The sequence below is a fragment of the Phacochoerus africanus genome, chromosome 2, assembly GCF_016906955.1.
Source record: "Phacochoerus africanus isolate WHEZ1 chromosome 2, ROS_Pafr_v1, whole genome shotgun sequence".
Classification (NCBI taxonomy): domain Eukaryota; kingdom Metazoa; phylum Chordata; class Mammalia; order Artiodactyla; family Suidae; genus Phacochoerus; species Phacochoerus africanus.
This window is the reverse complement of record NC_062545.1, coordinates 143,358,835-143,385,475: the sequence shown is the minus strand read 5'-3', so window position 1 is coordinate 143,385,475 and position 26,641 is coordinate 143,358,835. Positions and strand designations below refer to the sequence as shown.

The following is a 26,641-nucleotide window of genomic DNA, read 5'->3' as shown; positions in this document are numbered from 1 at the left end:
TGTACTTTTGAGATATTTCTATCAGCAAGGCATCATTCTGCACCCTGTGATGAATAGAATTTACATTATCTATATGATTAATGTCAAGTCTTTCAGACCTTAGGCACAAATGTCACCTCTGATTTTTTTTTTTTTTAATGGCCACACCCGCAGAATGTGGAAGTTCCTGGGCCAGGGACTGAACCTGAGCCTCAGCTAAGACCTGCACCACAGCTGTGGCAATGCCAGGTCCTTTAACCCACTGTGCCAGGCTGGGGATTGAACTGGCACCTCTGCAGCAATCAAAGCCACTGCAGGTTCTTAATCCACTGCACCACAGTGGGAACTCCACCTCTGATTTTATAAGGTTTCTTTTACCGCTAAAAATCTGACTCTATTATCAAGGAGTTTTTTATTTAAATGTTAAAGTTACCTTCCTCTGCCAACCAGAATTTCAAAACCTGGTGTTCTAAACAGCTGCAGGATATTCAAGCAACTTAAAGTTGGAGCAGAGGTACAACATAAAGCTGTGCAAACTCCTGTCCACCCTGGTCACTCCACATGCTTCCACCAGTGCCAGAGCAGATGTGAACCCAAGGGGCAGAAGGTCCATTCTCCACCCCCACTGGCCCCAACATGGCTGGGCCATTCCAACGTCTTTTCTCACCACTCAAACCCATGTCAGGGTGTGCAGAGGGTCCTGGGGACACGCCTCTGCAGATGTCAAATTTCAAAACATAAGAAAATATATATATATGTATATGTATATATACATATATATATATTCCCTTTTTTATGTTTCTTTTGTGTGTGTGTGTGTGTGTGTGTGTGTGTGTGTGTATGACTGGGACACTTTCCTGTGCAGCAGGAAATATTGTAAATCAACTATAATTTAATTAAAAAAATCTAAAAATTTTTAAAACAAATTTTCAAAACAGACAACTAGAGACAGACGGAAAGAAACTCTCTCTCTTGCAGAGGCAATTAAAGAGCAGGGAGGCAAAGCATCTTCTCTAAGACGCCGACTGAACTTTGCCTCTGTATAGATGGAATGTATGATGTTCCCATCTCAGTGCCCAGGTTTGGTGCAGAAAAGAGACATTCTTCTCTGTGAGGGGGTTTGTCATTTGCATCCCTCATGACAGTAAATGCACACACACACACACACCTGCACATTGGCTCTTACGTTCCTATGAAGACAGCTTCTTTCAACATCCTTCCCCTCATCCCTGACCTCACAGATTTCCATCTACTCAGATTTCATCCCAGCATCCAGAATAGAAAAGGGGCTTCAGGTACATTCAAGAATGAAGACAGGAGTTGCCGTGTGGCTCAGCCCAACATTGTGTCTGTGAAGATGCAGGTTCAATCGATATGGGTTAAGGATCAGGCATTGCCACAAGTTGCAGATGTGACTCAGATCCATTATTGTTGTGGCTGTGGTGTAGGCCACAGTTGCAACTCCAATTTGACCCCTGGCCCAGGAACTTCCATATGTCACAGATACAGCCATAAAATAATAATAATAATAATAATAATAATAATAATAAACAGATGTCTGGCTACTTACACGAAACTCCATGTTTGAGCTCTGGGTCAATCACGCCAGCCCCCAAGTTCTGCCACAGGTACCACTAATTCTAGAAGCTATTTCTGGATGCTCTTCCTGATTGATTCTAGAAGCTCAAGAGACACTGTCGGAAAGGGCTGGAGTCTCCTTTTCACTTATTTCCTCCTTCCCCTGGTCTTCAAGCACAGTTTTGAAGTATTTGTCAAAAACACGACAGTATGGCTCTCTGCCAAAAGTCTGTCAAAGCCCCCTTCACTAGAAAGTTCTGTTCAGGACACATCAAGTGGGGGTGACACCTTACTTTACTATCACTTCAAATAACACGAAGGAGCCAGAATGGGAGAAACAAATGGCACAGGCCACAAAGCACACAGGGATTAAAAAACGGCTGTGCCACCCACTTCAATAGAATGTTTACTAGTTCCCACTGGTTGTATGTCCTAACATTGCAATTTGAATGCTTTCAAAAAGGGAGAGAATTTGCCATTCCATAGAAATGACCTTGAGATAACAAGTCTTGGTGTTTCTCCGCACATCCCGCCTCCAGCCAGCAGAACCCTCTACAAAAGGGAAGATTAATAAACTCCAACCTCAAGTAAAATTATGACACAAATAAAAGGGCTTTTATGCCCCTTCTTGAACTGGGAACCCTGATGAGGATAATGAAGCTTAAGAAATACTTTTCTATCCATCCATATTCATTTTTACGATGTCCTATTTTCCTTTTGGCCGCACCCGCAGCCCACAGAAGTTCTGGGGACAGGGATGGAACCCACGCCACAGCTGCAACCTGAGCCACAGAAGTGACAAAGCTGGATCCTTAACCACCATGGAACTCCCTGTAATGTCCAGTATTCAAAGGGATATATTAATTTCTCAGGTAATCATGGGGCAATTAAATAAAGTTGTTTTCCTTTAAAAACAATTTTTGTGTTCCTTGAAGGTTTTCCATATGTAGGTAGAGCAAGAACTCACTCATTAGTAAAAGGTTTAAAACCATCCTCCTTTGGAGTGGCCTTCACGATCAAGATCAGGTGGGGCACAGACACCCAGGGTACAGAGGAGGGACTCCTGTTCCAGGGGCAGATGGCAGCAGGAGGGCGCAGTTACCTGGCCCTGGAGAAAAGGCCTGGGATGGGGATGGGAGGCTGGGTAGGGTAGAGGAGCTGCAGGTATGTACACAGCAGGTGGCCCAGGGCCCTGCGCACAGAGGTCCAGGGCTGCAGCTCAGCTTGAAAGGTGCAGAAGATGTCCAGATTCACTCTGGACTCTTTTTTCAAGAGTCCAAGGAAAAAAGACAGCTCTGGTGGCAATAAGAGAGACCACAGATGAGGTGGTGACAAAGGCAGGTAGGTAAGTTAGAAGGTGATGTCAGACACACAAGAAGCTGAAGAGGGCCTGGGGCAGTAGCTCTGGGGAGACAAGTCTTACTGTTACTCAGGTGTGGTGAGGCCAACACACTGTCAGTGAAGAGACAGCTTGTTTCTCAGGGTTCCCGGGAGGAGAGGCCACCGAGGAAAGCACCAGGGTCAGTCAGGAGGCAGAGGGAGTGATGGGAAAACATGGGCTAGAGCTTTTCCTGTGGTTTTCATGGGAAGGACCAGGAGAGGCAGGGTAAGCAGGCCCAGGAACCATTTCAGGGGCTCTGTGGCATAGGGGCCATCCCCAGCTGCCTGGTACCCCAATCCCCCTTGGGGGTTGGGGGAAGGGGGATGGTGGCCTTGAGTGTGACAGTCTGATGAAAGGGCTCATAGGGTATGGCCTATGGATTGGTTGGTTTGCATACTCACAGGCCAGCCTTTTGCTATCTCTAGGAATTGGCTGGTCCTAGGAGGAGCCAAGGCCCCAAATGTCAAAGCATCTGAACACAGACAAGAAGACAAGGGTAATACTGGCCTGAAGAAGCAGGAACAGATTTAAAATGTCACTGCATGTACCAGTTGGGACTAGTGCCAAGAATGACAGACACACACAGCGTTCCCTCCTCCAGCCCCCTCACACACAGTGAGGGAATTCCCATGAACTCGCAGAGGAATCCATGAGACAGAAAACAGAAAGAATAAAAAGAAGAAAGTAATATCAGAAACAGGGAAGTATGGTGACCAATGATGAATATCCACAGACCCCAGGGAGACGCCCCTGTCTTGGGGACCACAGGCCTGGGACTTGGCCCAGTCCTGATGCTCAGCTGCAGTGAAGGAGCCCAAGGGCCAGTGCCCCAGCCTGCTGCCATGTGTCAAGCATTTCAAGACAGCAACACTGCAACCAGATCTCAACATAATGAATCAAATTTTCCACCCTACATGAAAGCCATGGTTTTCCTTCCAAAGAAAAGCTGTAAGTGGAAAATGTTACAATGCCACTTACAAGTGCCAGGAACAGTCGTGCACATCTGATGTGACCAAAGTCTGTCACAGCAAATTAAAGAAGGAAAAGTAAAGGATGATGATGATAACTGTGATCTGGAATGTTACAGCCTCAGTTTCTACCCATTAGTCATGAGAAACCAGACATATCTGCTGAAATCTCATGCAATTTTATAGAAGCACTCTTTTCAAAAATAAAGAAATGTCATGTGTTTCTTGAGGCTATTAAAAGAAGAGGGAACATTTGCGGCCCTTATTTGTCTATAGGAGATAGTGGGAAACAAATTGCTTGGATATGTTTTAAAACGGCTTGTTTGTTCAGAAAAACAAGCTGAGAGCACCCCAAGAAGGCTGCTCCTCCTCCTGTCAACTTACTCTCTCCTTGCATTGTCTTCTTGCCTCAGGGTGTTCTGAGTTTTCTGAGTCAACAGACTTCCTGAGCTGCTATTTAAAGATGATTGGAATATGGAGAGTGGAAGGATTTTGTAGCTCAAATGAAAATGGTTTGCAGCTTGGCCAAGGGCAAGGGGAGAGGCCCCATCTGTGTCTCTTCCCCAGGAGCTGGAGAGAACAGCACTGGAAGATAGTGGATGAGAGGTAGCCACACCCTCTGAATAAAGCCCCAGGGTACCCTCTCCACCCACTCGCTCTCTGGAGAAGCCCCCCAGCCTGGGTGCTGCCCTTGTTCCAGGCTGGTGGGACCAGGAGCCAAGGAACCATGGGTGGGATCCACATGCCTGGACCATGTCCACATCCCCATCTGCAGCTTGACACCTAGGGCAGATATCACCAAGAGTCCCAGTGTCACATCTGACCAAAGAGAGGGATTGGAATCAAAACTGAGCTCTCCTGTACCTGACTTTCTTTAGCCTTCAGAGGAGCATGCAGAAAGACAGGGCTGGACAGATGGGGAGAGGCAAGTGCCTAGTGACAGCCTGAGCTTCCTTCCCTTTCATCAACCCTTCAGATACTGGATCCCTTCAGAGGCAGACATTTCCACCAGAAACAGAAAAGTGCTAATGGGGTTCCCTCGTGGCCTAGTGGTTATGTTCTCAGGGGCTCCCAGAGCTTTAGAAGGGGCAGACTTTTAAGACCCAGCCCACCCTCCAGTCTATTCACACCCGGGCCTTTCTAGGGAAGTCTATTTCCAAAAGAGGCAAACCTGATGTGCAAGAAAAATGAAAGCAGATCCTGAGCTGATTGGATGCTCCTACTCTAAATTCTAGGATCTCAGGAGGACTGTGAGGTCCTCTTTTGAGGAGCCCTGCATGTCTATAGCCCATCATGGGAGGAAGTCCACCCAGACTGCTCAAGGCTTATTCTCCTTTTGAAAAACCAAAGATTTACTGGAGGTGGTGGTGGTTGTTTTACACAGAAAGGTGGATGGGGAAAAATGAGAAATTCAAAGACATCACCAAATAGGTCAAGGAATTTAACTCATCTGATGTTTTTAAAACCACAGCAAAAGGGTTTTACCAAATCCAGTGGATTTATAAAACTTTTTACAATGTTTTCTTCTTTTTTTAAATTATAGCTGATTCACAAAGTTGTACCAATTTCTACCGTACAGCAAAGTGACCCCAGTCATATATATATATACATATATATATATACACACACACACACACACACACACACATATATACATACATATATATACACACACACACACACACACACTCCCTTTTTTATATTAGCTTCCACACTGCTTTCTAATTATTAATCCAAACAAAAAGAGCCTTAATATCACCATTTCCCCATCAGGCTTTTCCAGTGAAGTGCATTTCTAAGAAGATGCTTGAGCCACTGGGGTCCAAGAAGTTAGCAATGGGAGTCCACGAGCTACTATCAATATTTCAAAATGCTTTCAAAAGATGTCCATTTACCCAGGATAAAACTACATGGGCTAGGAGTTCCTGCTATGGCACAGCAGGTTAAGGACCTGGTGTTGCTGTACCTGCGGCAAAGGTCATAGCTGCAGCTTGGATTTGATCCCTGGCCTGGGAGGGTCCATATGCCAAGGGTATGGCCATTAAAAAAATAAAAAATAAATTTTAAAAAAATGACACAGGCTAAATGATAAAGTTTTTCTTTCATCTTTTTATGGACACACCCACAGCATATGGAAGTTCTCAAGCTAGGGGTCAAATTGGAGCTGCAGCTGCTGGCCTGCGCCATAGCCACAGCAATGCCAGATCCGAGCCGAATCTGTGACCTATGCTGCAGCTTGTGGCAACCCCAGATGCTTAACCCACTGAGCAAGGCCAGAGATCAAACCCACATCCTCAAAGTGACAATGCTGGGTTCTTAACCCACTGAGCCACAATGGGAACTCCAAAATGACAAAGGTCTTTGTTTTGGCTAGAAGTATATCTGCTTCAATGTCATAACAATATTAAGAAAATTTGGACCAAAAGATCTTAGCAACAATGATTATCAGTGGCAGGTTCCTACTAAACTGTACTGCAGCTCCCCTGGTCCAATACTGACCCTCCTCCCTGGGCTTGGCTCTGCAATCTTATTCAGTAGCTCACTAGTTTTCACAGCAGCCCAGAAGCCATGGTCCTCCCTCCTGTTTAAAGGAGGAGACTGGGCCATAGAAGAGATGCATCTGCCCAGCATCTTACTGCTAGCAAGGGCTCCACCTCATTAAGGGTGTTTTAATTGCCACTGGTTGAATTAAAGTGGGCAAAGTAATTCATTATTGCCTAACAAAAATAGTTTGGTAGGCAAAAGTATTTCAACCTACAGTATTCCCAATGGAAAAATAACCTAGAGGGTATGTCAGGGGCAATGCATACAGACAGTACTCTGGAAAAATGCAAAACAAGTAAACATAGAAAGCCAAGCAAAGTGTAGTCTAAAAAAGCAGAGATCAAAATAGTTCTCCATTTTTCCTGTGAATTCTTTCAATGCTCTATATATAGCAAAGTAAGTCTTGTACAAATAAGTACACTGGGTTTCCTCTTTAAGGTTGTTCAACAAGGAGCTGGCCTACCCACCCCATTGTGAAGGGCAGAACCCCAGCAGTCACAGAGGCCCCTCCCAATATTTCCAAGCCTTATCATTTATTTTAACTTTTTTTTTTTTTGCCCATGTCTGTGGCATGCAGATGTTCCCAGTCCAGGGAATGAACCCCCACACCACACCAGTGACAACACCAGATCCTTAACCCACTGAGCCACTAGGGAACTCCAAGATTCATCTTTTAAAATGTCTTCCAAAAGTAACTACACATAAAATGAAATATTACTCAGCCATAAAAAAGAATGAAATCTGGCCATCTGCAACAACATAAAGGGAGCTTGAGGGTATTATGCTAAGTGAAATAAGTCAGAGAAAAACAAATACTACATGATCTCACTTACATGTGGAATTTGAAAGTGAAAAGTGTGGGCGGAGGAAATGGATAAAGGTGGTCAAAAGGTAAAAGCTTCCAGTTATAACTAAGTTCTGGGGACACAGTATTAACATGACGGGAGTTCCTGTCCTGGCGCAGCAGAAATCTGACTAGGAACCATGAGGCTGCAGGTTCAATCCCTGGCCTCACTAAGTGGATTAAGGATCCAGCTTTGCTGTGTACTGTGGTATAGGTCACGGACACGACTTCGATCTGGTGTTGCTGTGGCTCTGGTGTAGGCCAACAGCTGTAGCTCTGATTTGACCCCTAGCCTGAGAACCCCCAGATTTGTTTCTGCTGTGCCACAATGGGAACTCCTGCTCCCACAAATCTTTTACGTCAAGTAAGATAGAGATGCTGTACTTCCCAGGGGTGAAGTGTGTCTGCTGCTGGCAAGGAAGAGACTGCTGTCAAGGAAAGGGAGCAAAGGAGGGTGGAGACAAGATAAATGGACAGAAAACAAAGGGAAAACGTTGTTGGGTCTCATTTCAGGCTCTTCTGAAAAAACAAATCATGAAGCCCAGGATAAGCAAGTAGGACAGATAACCTTGATGAACTGGGAAACGGCGTGAGAATTAAAGGAACAAAGAGACAAAAATTAATGTAATTCCAAGATAAGCATTAGACCGTGCCCTGATCACCTGTTTTCCCAAAAGATAGAAAGATACCGAAATGCCACACTCAAATCCAAGAATGGAGCACCCAAGGCCCCAAAGATTCAGGGGAAGGTCGCCTCAGGTTAATACATGTAGAAGTGCTGCTGTTTCCACCCTCCTAGAGACAGACACAGAAAGGTGCCTGCGTCTGTCATCCAAAAATTACACATTAACCCAGGCAGGGTAGGGGGGGCCACAGGACAAGGGCCCCTCCCTTTCAGGGCTACAGGATCAGGGCCGGAAAGGGCATGTGGACCTGGGGCCAGCACCCCACTTGACAAATTAGGAAATAGAGTGAGGTGAGGCAGGGGGGCTTATGCAGGGTCCAGGCCCAGCAGGGTCTGCACCCAGCCCAGAACCTCCATTTCAGGCTGCGCCCCTCAGAGGCGCGCTTCATTTCTGGCAGCGGGGGTAAGGTTGGCTGGTTTTAACGTGTCACCCACTCGCCTTATGGTTGGAGAGGTGGATAACAGTGCTTTCCCCCTGTTTCCACCTCTCACCCATCCCAGACAAATCCCCTTCTGAATGTTTCTTCTTCAATTTCCCTCCAACCCCTTCTTCTCTAACCATTCTGTGCTTTCCAGCCACCAGAACCCACTCTCTGGGCTGGCTCCGCACTCCTGTCCCCTCTCCTCTGCCAGCCCCCTCCAGCCTTGGGCCCTGCGATCATTCACTGACCCTGGTGGCACTGGCCCTGTCCCACCTGGATGCTCCCTCAGTGTTGGAAGCCAGTGTCCATCATCTAAAGTCAAGTCCAAGCCCCCAGCAACAGAAACGTGAGGCCGCATCACCTGCACTAGAAACAGAGTGCAACTGGGGGGGTGGGAGAAACTGGTCAACCCCTTTCTTTCCATCTGTAACCTGAGGGAGGTGGCTTCTCCAGTCAGCCATCGCCGGCACTAAAGGAGGTCTACATGACCAATAAGGTCTTCCATGCACACCCCATCCCACCAGCCCACAGCCGAGTGATGCTCAGACAGACTCTTCCTGCGGGGCAGGAGTCACAGGCAGGACATGAGCCCCCAGGATCACCCACTGCGTTCTCGTCCTGCTGGAGTGGCTCAGGAGGATTTTCATAAACATAGTCTGAAATCCAGGAGATGATACAGTGCACTCAGGCACTGGAAACAGAGGATTACTACTCAGATTTCTGTGGGCAAATGGAGCCATGAGTGGGTGCCAGCTCTCCTACCTGCAGGGGTTCAGCAGCCCAGGCTTGCAGTGCGGAGCCGGGGGTGGGGGGTGCGGGGGGACTGGGAACCTGCCCTTCTAGCAAGCCTGATGGGAGAGTCTCCTAGAGTGAGAATGCAAGACCTCAGGTATTTGGGAAACACCACATAAATAACGGGTGTAAATAAATGATGCAAAAAAAATCACTGTAGTTAGAACACAGAGGAGGTCCCAAAGAAGCCACAGTCTAGAGACAGTGTCAGCTGGCAAGGTTTCCCCAACTAAAGGTTGCTCTCTGCTTTAAAAGCACTCTGACTAAATTCCAATTGGCACATCCACCAAAGCAATGACACAATGCAGAAGACCAAGTGTGCACTGCTGTGCCGCCCACTGTCTCTGTAGTAACCAAAGGCCCTAAAGGAACTCTGTAGTAACTCTTGGGCCAGTCTCAATGTTAGCCACCGAGATCCTGACATCAAGGCCGCACCTCCTCCTCGCCCCCTTCCCCCACACACAGATTAAGACCTGGTTGCAGTCTCAGGGCTCCCTGACCCTATCACGTGCCCCTCGCTTTTGTGCCCTCCTCTGAGAGTCTCCTGAGCTGCCTCACTGGGCCAGAATCCCCACCCAAGCCCCCTGAGGACACACCTCAAGGTGCCATGGGTCCCCAGGTGGGGTCCTGGCTCGGTGAGGAACAGCTCAGGGCAGGCGTGACCAGGCAGCCACAAGGAGGATGGAAGGCAACAGGTGCCAGGTCAGAAGACCAACAGGAGAGCTCTGACATCCACACGCCTCAGAGCCCAGGCCTGCAAGCACCAATCCCAGGCTTTCTGGGCCTGGAGGAGCCTGACTTGATTTCTGAAGAGCGATGACTCTCTTCCAGACAGGCCTCCTCTCCACACACAGCTGTCACCCATCTCACACCCACAGACCCTCCCCAGGTAGAAGGCACATTCTCTCTGCAGAAAAGCATTTAAGGAATTCAACTTGGGAGCTGGGAGGGGCTAGGCAACTTCTCCTGAAAGCATCCTAGCGCCTGAGGCCTTGCCCCTGCCAAGGACTGTACTGAGTGTTTGAGAACCCAGGTGGGGTCAGGGTAGAAGGGGAGAACCTGGGCGGGTGGAACCAAGGGGGAGATGAAGGTTTCAGAATCCCAGGAAGACTTTCGAGGTCATGGAGCCCACTGTGTCTGGGTTCCACTCTGAGTTTTCTTGTGGGCATTTTGGGGGGTTGGTGGGTGATGGTTGTTATAAACTGAAAATAAATGATGTTTCCTGAGGCCTTGGTATTTTTAAAAACGAGGTTACAGGAGCTACCAGCTCAGTAAAAACAGGAAGTGGTATGTGTATAAAGACTTAAACCTGGAGCCCCACCAGGGTCATGCTGTGCAGAAGACTGGAGTGCTGTCACTGGGGACAGTAAGGACGTCTGTGTAAGGGTGCCCCCTCCTTTCTCGGCTTCAGGAGTCTGGTGAACAGGAGCCAGGAAATCCCACAGCCCTTTCCATCAACGTCATGCTTGCTGACTGGACAATGGCCACCCCTTGAAAGCAAGCAGGGCAGCATTACTCAAAGGTGGGCCACTGTATAAGCATCACCTCTTTGCTAATTAAATACTCAGATTCCTGGGCACAATCCCAAATGAGCTTGTCAGATGTTTTGGGGATGGAGCCTGAGAATGGTTAAATTGTTTATTCTTTGATTCAGATTTTTAAAATGTTGTTTTTAATAAACTCTTCAGGCAATTCTTACATAAATTTAAGAAGCATAAGCACCAGAATATTGTAAAAGCTGTGGAGTCAGTTAGACCGGGATGAAATGCCAGAACTACTATACAGCAGCTGTGTGGCTTTGGGTAGGTTACTTAACCTCTCTGAACCTTTGTGTACTCATTTGTAAAATAAGTATAAAGTACAACCAGTGTTGCTGGGAGGGTCAGGGATACTCAAAGGCATTCATGGTCTTCATCTAAGCTATCTAAGAGGCAGGAATAACCATGACCCACTGAGAGTACTAGGGGCTTCCTGGAGGCCACTTACATGTGATGGAGGCTGAACAAGGCTAATGGCCTTCACTCAGAAGCCTCTACACCAAGACTTAAACAAAGAGGATAGAAGAAAAAGATGGGCTGAGCTTTGGTTGGAAGCCAAGACTGTTTGCCTTCCTGAGGGGTGTGGCCTTGAGGTGGACTCCTTCAGCAGACAAAGCCCCAAGGTGGGTCTGCAGGCAGGAGGCTCTCTTGGGATAGGAGAGTGTAAAGACAGAAGAGACAGCAGTATCCCAGACAGGCCCCACCTGAGGGTCCGAAACTTCAGGGAGGTGCAGGGATTGAGAAGGAGCAGAAGAAACCCAGAGGAAGTACATTACCTGGTACTAATGGGGGGCAAGGCTTGAAAAACCCCTCAAAGCCTCAGTCTTTCCATCTGGAAACTGGGGTTAATTTTTTATTTTATTTTATTTTTTTGCTGTCCCCATGGTATATGCAAATTCTAGGCCAGGGATGGTACCCCAGCTGGGGCTGCAACCTATGCCACATCTGCAGCAATGCTGGATCTTTAACCCACTGTACCAGGCAGGAGATCCAACCTGCGCCTCCACAGAGACTGGCCAGATCATTAACCCACTGTGCCACCACAGCGGGAACTCCTGGGGTTAATTTTTTTAAAAAAACTAAACAATCAACTATGGGATGGAACCCAGCTGAGTGGCCTGCCCACAGCTCACATCAGTGCATGGATGCCGCTGTTCCTACCTCTGCCCTTTTATCTGGTCTGTGCCTGGCATGTCAGAACCTGGGGGCAGTTTCACTCCATTGTCCCAAGAAGAGATGTTGTCTAAGACCAAGCTTTACACTCCTAAGTTGTTGAAGATGTTCAACATCCTGGCCCTCACAGCCTGGGCAAAGGCTGAGGCAGGACTTCAGGCTAGGGAGCCAAGAAATAGATTTCCCTCCTTTTTACTTATAAGGCAGGACAGCTGGGAATAAGGACACCCAGCATCGGCTGGATTCCAGCCCTGGGATCACTCCAGGTCCATCGCGGCTTTTAAGTAACAATCAGGGTCAGGGCATCCCCGCGCGTGCTGAGTCTAGGGTTTCCTGGGCCCCTGATCCCTGGAGGCCCGGTCCTCCGCCCAGAGTTGAGCTGCTCTCCGGGTCTCCCTGACCGGTACCACTCATGCCATGCCGGACGCCAAGTTCGCAGGAGCGCCTTGGCCCAGCGCGGACCCTGAGCTGCCCCGCCCTGCTCACCTGCTGAAGACGAGGCAGCCCAGGTGGTTGATCTCGTGGTCAGAGCGGTGGCGGCTGTAGTCCTCCCACAGGTCCTTGAAGGCTGTGACCGCCAGGATGAAGAGCACGGGCGCCAGTGCCAGGCCGGGCTGGAAGGCGTTCACCGCCGGCACGAAGTTCAGCAGCGCGATGAAGACGAAGTACACGTTGGCCAGGCGGTGGAACTGCTCGAACAGGTTCTTGGGCAGGAAGGACAGCAGAGTGTACTTGGTGGTCTTAAGCCGGTTGTCGGCCAGGTGCTGCGTGCCCCCGCACCGCCTCCGCCGCTGCACGCCCTTGGCAGCACTCGCCACGGGGTCCTCGGCGCCGGGGGGCGGCAGCAGGTTGGAGCGCACGGTGCGCGTCCTGCCTTCCCGGCGCCGCCGCCGTCGCCGCCGCCGTCCCGGTGGCCCGGGCTCGTCGGCCGCCGCCGGCTCCCTTTCCATGGCCGCGTGTCGCCGCGCCCGGCTCCTTCACCGCTCGCTCCCGCCCGCGCCAGCCTCCTAGGTGATCATCGCCGGCGGCCCGGGTGCGGCGGCGCGGGCTCCCCGCCTGCGGGACGCACGGAGACGCGGTCAGCACCCGCCCCGCCCAGCCGGCCTTCGGGGCCGGGCGCCACACAGAGCCCCCTTGTCCTCGCACGGGTCCGGGCCTTTCCGCCGAGGCGGCTCCCAGCCCCGCCCCGCCCCGCGCCCCGCCTGGGACATCGCAGAGAGCGGGAAACAAGTCAAGCTGGAAACTTTAGAGCGGCTTAGTTTCGTTTCCCAGAAGCATCAGTTGGGTCCCAGCACACTGCAGAAGCGCCCCGTCAGCGGAGGAGAGAGGAAGCTGCCCCGGGTGGGAGAAAAGGCACCGCAGTCACTGGCGGCTGGCGGTCTCATCCAGGGCCCATCTAGGGAAGGGTCTAGGGGACCTAGCCTGGGAGCCTCTTCTGGATTTAACTAGAATCAAAATTCAGAGGAGCCATGGCATACGCTAATCCGATTTTTAAATCTTTTTTATGGAGAACCCAGCGGATTCTCCGCAGCCTCTACACTTTTCCCCACCCTGCCCAGACTTCACCTACCTGCAGATTAACTTCGTGGGTGAACTAGACTTTTAAATTTCATGATCATCGTCTTTCCTTATTTCCCTACATAGGATTTTTTTTTTTTTTAATTTAAGGGAGGGATATTTCAATGAGGAAAGGCAAGCTTTGGTTTGGTCTATTTCAGTCGCTTTTCCTCTCTGGTAAACCCTCAGCGCCAAAATAGACCTTGTGTGCTCTATTCGGAAGTATCATCTGTGACTCAGACAGAGACTGGGCATTGGAGATGACTATGGGGGGCGGGGGTGACAGAGATGGCAGAAGTGGCTGCTGTGGCACTGTTGTCAACCCCTTAATATTCATGGGGAATCAGAAAGGGTGGGCAGCTGCTGGGCATGGCAGAAGGTATGGGGAATGCTCACTTCTGCAGATGTAGTACAGCTGTGACAGTTTGGCCTTCCGCTTTAGAATTACAGAGATGAGAAGCAGGGGTTTCTTGTCCTAGAGACTGTGGCTGGGGTGGGTGAGGTACTGCCTGTCTGGATTGAGGGGGATATTGGCCTCCTTCTCCTGTAGGCCAGCCCCTCATTTCTCTTCCTGAATTGGGACACCCTGTCAATGCCAAAAGGACCCACCTTAGCCACACCTGCTGGCCCTGGGTTCCTCCCTCGGAGCCTGCTGACAAGTCACTCCCTTGGCTTTGCTCAAATCATTTGTTTCTTTTCCATGACCCTTTCTCAGGATAGTCCTCACCTCCCAAACCCTATCTTACACCCCAGCCAGACAGGCCAGGGGCTCACGTCTCTACAGAGACCCCTGCCACAGACCACAGTGTTTACTAGAATCCAGCTTAAGGATGATAGTGTGACAGGTCATAAGAAAATGACCCATGTCATATATCAAGCCTCTTCCCCCCCCATTCCTAGGTGCACTATATTGATGTGTGGAGGCCGAGATCAGAGAAAGGTTTGACTGAAGTGCCTGCATTTTCAGGGAGAGAAATCAGATCTCACAGTGGACCAGTGGAATTCCAAACTGAGTCTTAACAGCACATAAAGGACCACAACTTCCCTTGCCTCCAGGGAAGGATCAACCATCACTGGACCCAACCGCTGAACTGACAATTCCCTGAGGCCTACTGGTTCACTCCATTTCCCATCCCTACAGTATCCCCAGGGTTGCCCTAGAGCCTCAGGGAGGGTCTCCCTGCCACCTAGTCTCCCAGCTATAGCCAGTCCCCAGGTAGCCAAAGTGGTTATTTGACCTGCTTGACTATTGGGTTTGTTTCCTTACCCAGGAGCTTACAGGAGTCCCCTTCTGCTTACAAAGTCAAAGGCTGACTCCTCAGGCAGAGGTCCGATGAGGCCCTCAGGGGAACTGGCACCAACTTGCTGATTTGCCTCTGCCCCGCCCTCCTCCCCCGCCAGCCCCAGGGGAGAGGTCTCCTTACCCTTCTCAGAACAGGCCTTGTTCAGTCCCATCTACATTCCACTCTAAGGTTCCAAGATTCTGTGAGTCACACTGCTCCCTAAGCCTGGAACCTCTCCCCACCTGCTCTTCACCCATCCAAATTCAGCATTTCTACCAAGGCCTCACTCATCTGGCCTCCTGGAAGGTTTCCACACTGCACGATCCATTGACCCTTGTGGAATTACTTCTCTTCTGACACATGTGCAGTGGTATGTAAACCTCTCTAAGATGGCTCCATAGAGGTTTGGGGTTTGAATGTGTTGTCAGCTAAACTCTCAGACACTCTCAGCTGCCTGAACCCTTAGGATGAGGCTTGGATGGACTCTGGGGCTGGCTGTCTGGACCACCGAGCTCTAAGGAGGCCCTCTTGCTGGCCCCTGGATGAGCCCCTTTCATTTTCCTCACTCAGCAAATACTTGTTCATGATCACCGTGTATCTGGCATTATTCTAGGCACTAGGACCATAGGGAAAAATTGTCTCCTGGACCTAATGTTCTAGTAGAGGAGGCAGTGTGATTTTGTGATCTATAATAAGAAATACGTATTTGGTCTTTATCTCCATTTCTGGTTCAGAGATCCTAAATCCCTTGGAATTTCCTATGTAATACAAGCTATGATGGGGTCTTTATATTCATAACAAACCTCTTTCAACCATAGCTAGGCTTTATGTTAATGGAGTGATTTCTGGAAAGTCCCTCAGGATGGGGGCTGGTTGCCAGGGAACCAGCCACACCTTTAGAAGTTTGGAACTTTCAGCCCTACCCACTGACTTCTGGGGGAAGGAGCCTGGAGTTTGAATCATCAGTAACCAAAGATTTTGATCACGGAAAAGGATGGTGTTCAGAGTTCCCATTGTGGCTCAGCTGTAATGAACCAGACTAGGATCCATGAGGACATGGATTCAATCCCTGGCCTCACCCAGTGGGTTAAGGATCACGTGTTGTTGTGAGCTGTGGTGTAAGTCATAGATGTGGCTTGGATCTGGTGTTGCTGTGGCTGTGGCATAGGCTGGTAGCTACAGCTCCAATTCACCCCTAGCCTGGGAACTTACATATGCCCTGGGTGTGGCCCTAACCCCCCCCCCCCCAAAAAAAATGATGATGTTCAGAGAGCTTCCAGGGTAATAATCAATCATGTGGAGATTCTGGGAGTGTGGTTGGCTCAAAAAGGTAGGATGTTCCCTGCATTCCCTGTGCATCTCTTCAATCTTTCTGTTTCTGATTTATGTCTTTTTGAAATTGTCGACTTAAAAAAACGCACAACCTATGCAAAAATTCTCAACAAAATTTTAGCCAACCGAATCCAACAACATATAAAAAAGATCATACGCCATGACCAAGTGGGATTCAACCTAGGTTCACAAGTATGGTTCAACATAGGCAAATCAATCAATATCATACACCACATTAACAAAGGAAAAGTCAAAAAACACATGATCATCTCAATAGATGCAGAAAAAGCATTTGACAAAGTCCAACATGCATTCATGATAAAAACTCTTCCCAAAGTGAGTGTAGAGGGAACATACCTTAACAATCAAAGCCATTTATGACAAACTCACAGCAAATATAATACTCAGTGGAGGAAAACTGAAAGCCTTACCACTAAAATCTGGAACAAGACAAGGATGCCCACTCCCACCACTTTTATTCAACATAGTATTGGAAGTCCTAGCCACAGCAATCAGACAAACAAAAGAAATAAAAGTTATCCAAATTGGAACAGAAGAGGCAAAACTGTCACTGTAATCAGATGACATGATACTATGTATAGAAATATAGAAAACCCTAAGGACTCAACCCAAAAATTACTTGAACTGATCAATAAATTCAGCAAAATAGCAGGATATAAGATTAACATTCAGAAATTAGTCACATTTCCATATACTAACAAGGAAATATTAGAAAAGGAATATGAAAATACAATACCTTTTAAAATTGCACCCCAAAAAATCAAATACCTGAGAATACACCTGACCAAGGAGGTGAAAGACTTATATCCTGAGAACTATAAAATATTAATCAAGGAATTTAAAGAGAATTCAAAGAAATGGAAACATATTCCATGCTCATGGGTTAGAAAAATTGATATTGTAAAAATGTCCATACTGCCCAAAATGATCTACAGATTCAATGCAATCCCTATCAAATTATCCATGACATTTTGCACAGAACTAGAGCAAACAATCCAAACATTTAGATGGAACCACTGAAGACCCAGAATTGCCAAAGCAATTCTGAGGAACAAAAACCAAGCAGGAGGCATAACTCTCCCAGATTTCAGGCAATATTACAAAGCCACAGTAATCAAGACACTGTGGTAGTGGTACCAAAACAGACATACAGACCAATGGAACAGAGTAGAGAACCCAGAAATAAACACAGATACCCACCGGTCAATTAATCTTTGACAAAGGAGGCAAGAATGTAAAATGGGAAAAAGACAGTCTTTTCAGAAAGTAATGCTGGGAAACCTGGACAGCTGCATGCAAATCAATGAAACTGGAACACACCCTCACACCATGTACAAAAATAAACTCAAAATGGCTTAAAGACTTAAATGTAAGACAAGACACCATCAAACTCCTAGAAAAGAACATAGGCAAAATATTCTCTGATATCAACCTTACAAATGTTTTCTCAGGTCAGTCTCTCAAGGCAATAGAAATAAAAGCAAAAATAAACCAATGGGACCTAATCAAATTTATAAGTTTTTGCACAGCAAAAGAAATCATAACAAAAGAGAAAAAACCTACAGACTGAGAGAAAATAGTTGAAAATGATGCAACCAACAAGAACTTAATCTCAAAAATATACAAACAACTTATACAACTCAACAACAAAAAAGCCAACAACCCAATTGAAAAATGGGCAAAAGACCTGAATAGATATTTCTCCATAGAAGATATATAGATGGCCAACAAGCACAGGAAAGAAATGTTTAACATCACCGATTACTAGAGAAATGCAAATCAAAACTGCTATGAGGTACCACTTCACACCAGTCAGAGTGGCCGTTATTAATAAGTCCACAAATAACAAATGCTAGAGGGGGTGTGGAGAAAAGGGAACCCCTCTGGCACTGTTGGTGGGAATGTAAGCTGGTACAACCACTATGGAGAACAGTATGGAAGCAACTTAGAAAATGACATAGAACTCCATATGACTCAGCAATCCCACTCTTGGGCATATATCCAGGCAAAACATTCCTTGAAAAAAAGACACATCCCCCTGCATGTTCATTGCAGCACTATTCAAGATAGCCAAGACATGGAAACAACCCAAATGTCCATCGGCAGATGATTGGGTTAGGAAGATGTGGTATGTATACACAATGGAATACTACTCAGCCATAAAAACAAAATAATGCCATCTGCAGCAACATGAATGGAACTAGAGACTCTCATGATAAGTGAAGTAAGTCAGAAAGAGGAAAACAGATACCATGTGATATCACTTATATCTGGAATCTAATTTGCAGCACAAATGAACATTTCCACAGAAAAGAAAATCATGGACATGGAGAACAGACTTGTGGTTGCCAGGGAGTAGAGGGAGGGAATGGGATGGATTGGGAATCTGTGGTTAATAGATGCAAACTATTAACTTTGGAATGGATAAGCAATGAGATCCTGCTGTGTAGAACCATGTCTGGTCACTTATGATGGAGCATGATAATTTGAGAAAAAAGAATGTATACATGTATGTGTGACTGGGTCACCTTGATGTACAGTAGAAAATTGACAGAACACTGTAAACCAGCTATAATGGAAAAAATATGTCATCGTAAAATAAAAATAATTAAATGAAACATAAAAATGATATTTAAAAAAATGCACAACCTGAAAGTTGAGAGTTAAGTTTTATTTGGGACAAAATTAGGACTTAAGGCTAGGAGACAACATCTCAGGTAGCCCTGAGAAACTGCTCCAAGGAGGAGAGGGGGCAGCTAAGATATACAGAAGTTTTTGCCTCAAAGACAGGTTGCAGGAACAAAAGAGGTCTTGGCTCACTGAAATCATTCCTTTGATATGCACCTCAGCTGTCTGGGGCCAGATTTTGTGTTTTCACATCCTCAGGGCTCACCATTGGGAGTGGCTGCAGTCTGATGGCTGCTAGACGGCAGGTGTTCTTTGTTTCTTCCCTGAGTTCCTCAGGATTTACCTGCTTGGAGGTGACTGCAATGCTGCTGACTGTGACATCTTTTCTTTATAGATAGGACAGACGATATTTTATTCTTCAACTGACAAACCTGAACTTGTGATTGCCGCTTGAAGTGGGAGCAATCTTGTGGGACTGTGCCCTTACCCTGTGGGAGCTGACCCTATATCCAGGTGGACAGAGTCGGCATTGAGTTGAATTGTAAGGCCTCCCAGCTGGTGTCACAGAATTGCTTGATGGTGTGGGGGAAATCCATCCCTCCACCACCACACACATTGGAATTGGTGTCCCATAACATAGGCATCAACTGAACAAGCCACTCTGGGAACACTGCTAAGTCCCTGCTCTCAGGAACGCTGTGTTCTCCTGGGGGAATTCCGACAAGGAGGGCACAGGAAATGGAAGGGCACAGGGAGCCCCAAAGGGAGGGGTCTGGCTCGCTGTGGCTACAGCAGTAGGTGGCAGTGGTGGTGGTGGGGTTTCCCCCAAGCAGCCCTGAGCAGAGGCTGAGGAAACAAGCTACACCCAGGTGTCTGGGGGAAGAAATGCCAAGTGCAGGAGACCATGGGGTTCGGGGCCAAGCCAGACAGGCCAGTTGACTAGGGCCTCAGAGTGGGCTCCCGCAGGGCCTTGGAGGAGTGTTTGACTTTGAGCTGAGAGAGAAGGGGAGCCTTGATGGGTTTGGGTGGAGGACTACTTGGAGTGAACTCAGGTTCCCAAAGCTCATGGGCTTCTTTGTGAATAGAAGGAAGAGGGGTGAGAATAGCAGAGAGAGGCCATTAGAGGCCACTGCAGTGACCCTGGGGAGGGGGCAGTGGCTCTGGCCTGGTGGCTGTGGTGGAGGCTGGAACATAACTACCAAAGCAAGCAGGATCTGTTGGGGGCCTGGGTGTGGAGTTGAAAGAAAGAAAGAAGTTGAGGATGCACGGCTGGGAACTTGAGTTGCTGGAGCAAGAAGACTCCTGGGGGGAGGCCTGCAGGTTGGTCACCAGGCCCGGGAGCAGCGGCACAAGACACAGGGGTGTACGTACCCCAGCCAAAGATGTCATTTGGGTCAAAGAGCAGGTGTGGGTGGAGGAGAGCATGGTTGGGAGTGGGAGGGAGACCAAAGGGCCAGCCTTTGGAAGGGACAGGCCTCTCTGGATTTGCTCCAAGGGCAGCCAGAAGTCACAGACTGCCCCCAAGTACAGGCATGAGATGAAAGAACGAATTTTCCCTTTTGAAAGATGAGAGATGGATTTGGAGCCCAGTGGGAACAGGCCAGGTAGTGAATTGATTAGGAGGTGGCTTAGACCCAGGGAATGAATAGACAGAGTCGAACAACTGAAAGTTTGTCTTCCGGGTAGAGTCATTTAACTGGCCAACAGGTTGGATGTTTGATTAAGGGTAGTGTTAACTCAAGAGTTTAGTTAATGACTTGGGGATGAGGGCAGGCAGAATATGTCACCCTAAAATATGATACTTTGGCACCTTGATTATTTTGAGTTAAAAGTTACTTGAGAAACAGCCAGTGCAAAGGGACACTCTGACCCTCCTTTGCCCCCTGAAGTCAGGAAATAAATCTCCCACGTGGAGGTAACTTCCCTGTATCAGGAGGGTAACAGACATCCTTATCACCAGAATTTGGAAACGAGAAGGCTGTATACACGAATCTTGTTATTTCTTCCCCATCTGCTCCTCCCTGCCCCAAGCCCAAATCCCTTTGTCTGTACATTCCACTTCAACATTCTTCACAAATATATGGTTTCTTTGTCCAAAAGGTGTAAAAGCTGCCTGCTTCAGTCACTTCGTTGAATCTCATTTTTTTTTATGGGACTCCCATATGTACAAAATTAAATTTCTCTTTCTCCTATTAATTTGTCCTCTGTCAATTTAACTATTAGACCAGCCATGGCACCTTGCAGGGAGGAAGAAGACATTTTTACACCCCTACAGGCAAGAATTGTGAAAGAAAATACGCAGCTAGCATAAGCCCTGTTACGTGTGAGGTGCTTGTTGGACACCAAACAGATGCCAAGTAACCAATGGCTAGTGAAGGCTCAACATTACAGGGGGGCCCAGTGCCAGAGATACAGGATGATTTAATGAAAAGCCAGTACTTAGAGATAGGGAAAATAGAACGTAGAGCAGAGACTCTGGTGTGACATTTGTGCTGGAAAATGTGGAGAACCAGATTTTCAGAATGCACTCCTCAAAAGTGCATCCAGCCTTCATGTACCAAGAATGAGGAATTTTGATGGTGTGATGCTTGCTTAACAATACTTATGGAGTGAAAATCACATTCTCAACCTCATAAAATGATAGCACTTATTTAATATTTACTCTGTGATTGCCTCTACATTTATTTTTGGCCTAATCCACAGCATACCAATGTCCTATGGATCGAACCCGAGCCACAGCAATGATGGGAGCCACAGCAGTGACCTTAACCTCCTGAGCCACCAGGAAACTCCTGCCCCTAATATTTTTTAAAAATGCATAAGAAATTTCTGAGATTTGTAATGTATAAAATCAGGCACAGATGCCAACCTTTAATTTACAAGCCTGAATTTTCACTTAAAAACTATGAGGAGCTCCCGCTGTGGTACAATGGGATGGGCAGAGTCTTGGGAGTGCTGGGATGCAGGTGCAGTCCCTGGCCTGGCACAGTGAGTTAAGGATCTGGCATTGCCACAGTTACAACTTAGTTTGTGGCTGTGGCTCAGATCTAATTCCTGGCCCAGGAGCTCCATATGCTGCAGGGTGGCTAAAATAAACAGATAAATAAGATCAAAGTATAGAGCTGTGGAATATTAGGTTAAATTAATTGGCTATGGTCCACGATAATATCCCAAATCCCAGAAATGCCAAATTCCTGAGACTCAAGATTTCTATTTTAGAAAGCTTGCCTGAGCACAACTGTTTTCCTTTTCTCCAAACTAAACTCCTTCTAAAAAGACAGGCAGACAGACACACACACACACACATACATACACATATATAGTTGGTGTTGTTGTTATTGCTTTGCTTCTTTTAGGGCCGCACCAGAGGCATATGGACATTCCCAGGCTAGGGGTTGAATTGGAGCCGCATCTGCAACCTATGCCACAGCTCACAGCAACACCAGATCCCCTACTCGCTGAACCAGATCAGAGATCGAACCCAAATCCTCATGGATACTAGTTGGATTTGTTTCTACTGCGCCACAGTGGGAACTCCAACAGGTTATATTTTTTTTCAAAGACGAATGTATAGATGTACTTGTAAGCTGGGGAAAGCATCTTCAGATGATTGAAAGGGATACCTGGAGATACAAAGCAGGTGAAAGTGAGTTGGCAAGGATGTCGCATAAATATAAGAGAACATATTATATAACGAAGTAGAAAAGGATACTTAAAAAAAAAATGTTTTCCAGGAGTTCCCTGATGGCCTAGCAGGTTAAAGATCTAGTGTTGTCACTACTGTGGCTCAGGTCACTACGTGGAGCAGGTTCAATCTCCAGCCCTGGAATTTCCACGTGCCAGCTGCATGTGAGCATCCCCTGGTGAGCTTCAAAAGCCACACCAACATGCAAGTCTCACTGGAGACTAGTTATTCACTGGTGATTCTCAAGTGCTGGTAGGTTTAGGATCTCTGGTCTCTACCTGCAGTTGTAAGTTTGACCTATCAAACAGTCAAGAGTCACCAGGTTTTTTAGGAGAATTAGTAGCCGCAAAGAAAGAAACCAACTCCACACAGGTGAGTTTGTCTCCACCAAGAAAATACAGAGCTAACAAAGAACACAGAAAAATAACATTAAAAATCATTTTCAGGCAGTTCCTATTGTAGCTCAGCAGGTTAAGAACCTGACATACTGTCCATGAGAATGCAGGTTCAATCCCTGGCCTCACACAGTGGGTTAAGGATTTGGTATTGCCGTGAGCTCCAATGTAGGTCGCGGATGCAGCTTGGATCTGGTGTTGCTGTGGCTGTGGCATAGCCAGCACCTTCGGCTTTGATTCAACCCCTAGCCGGAGAATTTCCATATATTGCAGATGCGACCATAAATAAATGAATGAATGAATGAATAAATAAATAAACAACACCATTTTTATCCTTTAAAAGATCCAAAAGACCAACCCATCTACAGAATTACCATGGTAAAGAAGAAAATAAGGAACAGTAAACTGAAAAAACAAACAACAACAACAAAAATAAAGGCTTTGGATTAAAGGCAGGACAGGTTACAGAGTTTTTAAAATCAATTTACAGAGTTCCCACTGTGGTACAACAGGATTGGCAGCACCTCTGCAGCACCAGGACATAGGTTCGATTCCCAGTGGGCACCGTGGGTTGAAGGATCCCGAGTTGCTGCTCCTGCAGTGTAGGTCACAACTGCAGCTTGGATCTGATCCCTGGCTGGGGAACTCCATATGTGCAGGCCAGCAGCTGCAGCAGCAGCCCTAAAAGAAAAAAAAAAAAAGTGTTTTCATTCAGAATGAAAGAATGAAAAAAAGAAAAATGGCTCTTGGCACACTGATAAGAGAAATGGAACAACACATACATTTTTAAAACAATTTTATCACAAACATCAGAGAGTTTTTTTTATTCTAAAGAATTTATAATATATTCAAATTATATTAAATTATAGAAAAGAATTTATGATATATTAAAATATATTGAATTATATTTGAAGGAATTATAATAATTTAAATTAAGGCATGAAGATTTTTCCAGACAATTTATATATTTAAATAATATATTTATTATGACATTTAGTTCAGGTCTTTTTAAAGAAAAGTTAAAAAAGAGAAACATCAAGAAAGTAAACTAGAAGAGTTCAGTGGGAAGAAGAATTTGTTTATATACTATATAAACAAATCCTATAGGTTCTACACTCAAAATAAACCTTAATGCATCCTTTACCTGTGCCACCTCTGCAGCTACCACCCTCACCCCTAAGAGGCTACACTGGCCTCCTGCCTCCATCTGGCCTGGAAATCATTCTTCTGTTCTATTTCCTGCCCAGCAGCCAGAGGGATCTTTTTAACTCTGTGTGTCAGAAGAGGTTACTCCTCTATTTGAAGTCCTCTCTAGACTTCAAAAAGTCCTTTCCTACTGTGAAGGAAACCCAGAGCATCTGCTTTTGTTTGTCTTCACAGCCTCATCGCTCACACCTGTACAAGCAGTGCCGACCTCCCAGCTAGGAACACACTCTAAATAAACTGAGGCTACTCCGTGTCCGCCCTCGGATGTGCTGTTCCTCCACCCTGGACATCCCTTTGCCAGGTCTCCACTGCCCATTCCTCTCCTCTCTCTCTCTAATCACTGTCCCAGATTAACTCCAAAGCCCTCATTGCCACCTGATCTTAGGGCGGTTTTTGTTTATTTGTCTGCCCTCACACTATTGAGCTAGTGAGACAAGACTTTCCAGATTGCTGCAAAAATGAGACCAGGGACATGAGAAAAGACCATGGTTAATATCAACAGACTATCTCAACATGCAGGTATTAGGATGTAATGATTTGCTCTTCTCCATCTATCAGGAAAGGCAGAGAATGTGGCAGGGCAGTGACAGGGTGGGGAAGGACAGAGAAAGATGGGGTAATAGGACAAGACCAGTGAGGGGGAGCAGTTCAATGCCTCCAGCCAAGTTCACCCTACTTCTCCCAGGCCCTGGTTCTGTTCCCTACCCACTCAAAATCTCCCCCAATTTCTGTCTTCCATGCCAGCGGCTGAGGGCTCTGTCTCACTTTGGGGAAGTGTTTCTGGTGTAGAGGCAAGGGTATGGGGGACACATGTACACACGCAAGGGAACCAGCTTCCACAGAGCCCAAAAGCCTGGGATTTTTATCATTATCTATACTTTAACTTGTTAGTTATAAAATTGCACTTTTTTGCTTTAATTTGCATTTTTATCACATGCAGCTATTTCTCCAATAGGCTCCTGTTCTTGTATGCACAAGCTATTCTTTTGGTTGCTTTGCTTTGTTGATTCCTCAGGTAACTTCTTCTTTTTTTTTTTTTTTTTTTTTTGGTCTTTTTGTCTAGGGCCACACCCGCAGCATACGGAGGTTTCCAGGCCAGGGGTTTAGTCAGAGCTGTAGCCACTGGCCTACACCACAGCCACAGCAACGCGGGATCCAAGTGCATTGTGTCCTACACCACAGCTCATGGCAATGCCGGATCCTTAACCCACTGAGCGAGACCAGGGATAGAACCCAAAACCTCATGGTTCCTCATCCAATTCATTTCCGCTGCGCCACGACAGGTAACTTCTTTCTTGGAAACTTCATAACTGTTTTTTTTTTTTTTTACATTTTTAAATACATTAACCTATTCTCTTACATACCTAATTTCTAGTTTGCACTTAACATTTCCTAATGTTTATGCTATTTTTTTTTTTTTTTGGCTGCATCCACAGCATGCAGAAGTTCCTGGGCCAGGGGTCAAACCCGAGTCACAACAGCAACAGGAGCCACAGCAGTGACAGTGTCAGATCCTTAAACTGCTGATCCACCAGGGAACTCCCTAATGTTTACTATTTCAATTTTTAGAAGCCTGAGTTCTCCTTGGGTTATCTTTTGGTTTCCCATCTAACTGTTGTACCTCTTTGGTAATCCCAGTGCCTGATAGTTTTCAAATTTAGTCTGCTGTATTTTTGTTTTTAAAATACATATCCTGGAGTTTCTGCCGTGGGGCAGTGGGTTAAAAATCTGACTACTGTGGCTTGGGTTGCTGCAGAGGCACAGTTTTGATTCCTAGCCTGGAGCAGTGGCTTCATTCCCTGGCCTGGGAACTTCCATATGCTGTGGGTGAGGTCATTAAAAAAAAAAAGAAATAAAAGCATCCAAATTAGAAGAAACGAGGTAAAATTGTCATTATATGCAGATGACATGATACTCTATAAAGACTAAATATTCTACACAAAAGCTACTAGAACTGATAAATGTGGGTTAAAGGATCTGATTTTGCCACAGTGGCAACTCAGATTCAATCCCTGACTTGGGATCTTCCATATCCCATAGGTGTGGCCATAAAAAATAAATAAATAAATGAAATAAAATAAAATACATATCTTTTTTTTTTTTTTTGGCTTCTGCGTTTAACTTATTTTCTAAGACAGAATCATGGCTGTTCTTGGTCTTTTAGAATGAGAAGGAGGTGTGAGTCTTCTCCAAGTCTTGGAGGAGAGGGATGATGGGGGGTGGGGAGCAAAGGTGTGAGGTGGAGCTCAGACACTGCTCTGTCTCTGGGGATGATGAGAGATGTGGTATCAAGGTATCCTCTGAGTCAAGCAACCTCTTGGAGGTTGCAATCAGCCAGGAGCTTGGACCAAATGACCAGCAAGTTTACCTGGACACTGGGTATGCAGAGCTTTGGTCTTGGGTGGAAGAAGGCAGATATTGTTACACCTCTTTCTTACAACTTCACTGCAATTTCTTTTTCGTTTTTCTTTTATGGAAGCATATGGAAGTTCCCAGGCCAGGGATTGAATACAAGCCACAGCTGGGGCAATGCAGGACCCTTTAATCCACTGCCTCACAGTGGAAACTCCTCAATGCAATTTCTTTTCTTTTTTTTCTTTTTTTTTTGTCTTTTTGCTATTTCTTGGGCC

The 26,641-nt window shown here is 46.5% G+C and overlaps 1 protein-coding gene across 2 annotated transcripts in view; it reads right to left on the bottom strand.

The window, feature by feature from the left end:
- Positions 1-13,073, bottom strand: part of ATP10A (ATPase phospholipid transporting 10A (putative)) — a 174,468-nt gene extending 161,395 nt beyond the window's left edge. The window contains exon 1 of one of the 2 annotated variants that reach the window (XM_047766857.1): positions 12,391-13,073. In XM_047766857.1, the coding sequence (XP_047622813.1) occupies positions 12,391-12,854 (464 nt within the window). In that variant the 5' untranslated portion in view covers positions 12,855-13,073. The remainder of the gene's footprint in view (positions 1-12,390) is intronic. The other variant, XM_047766856.1, reaches the window with a different exon arrangement.
- Between the last annotated feature and the right edge of the window lie 13,568 nt (positions 13,074-26,641).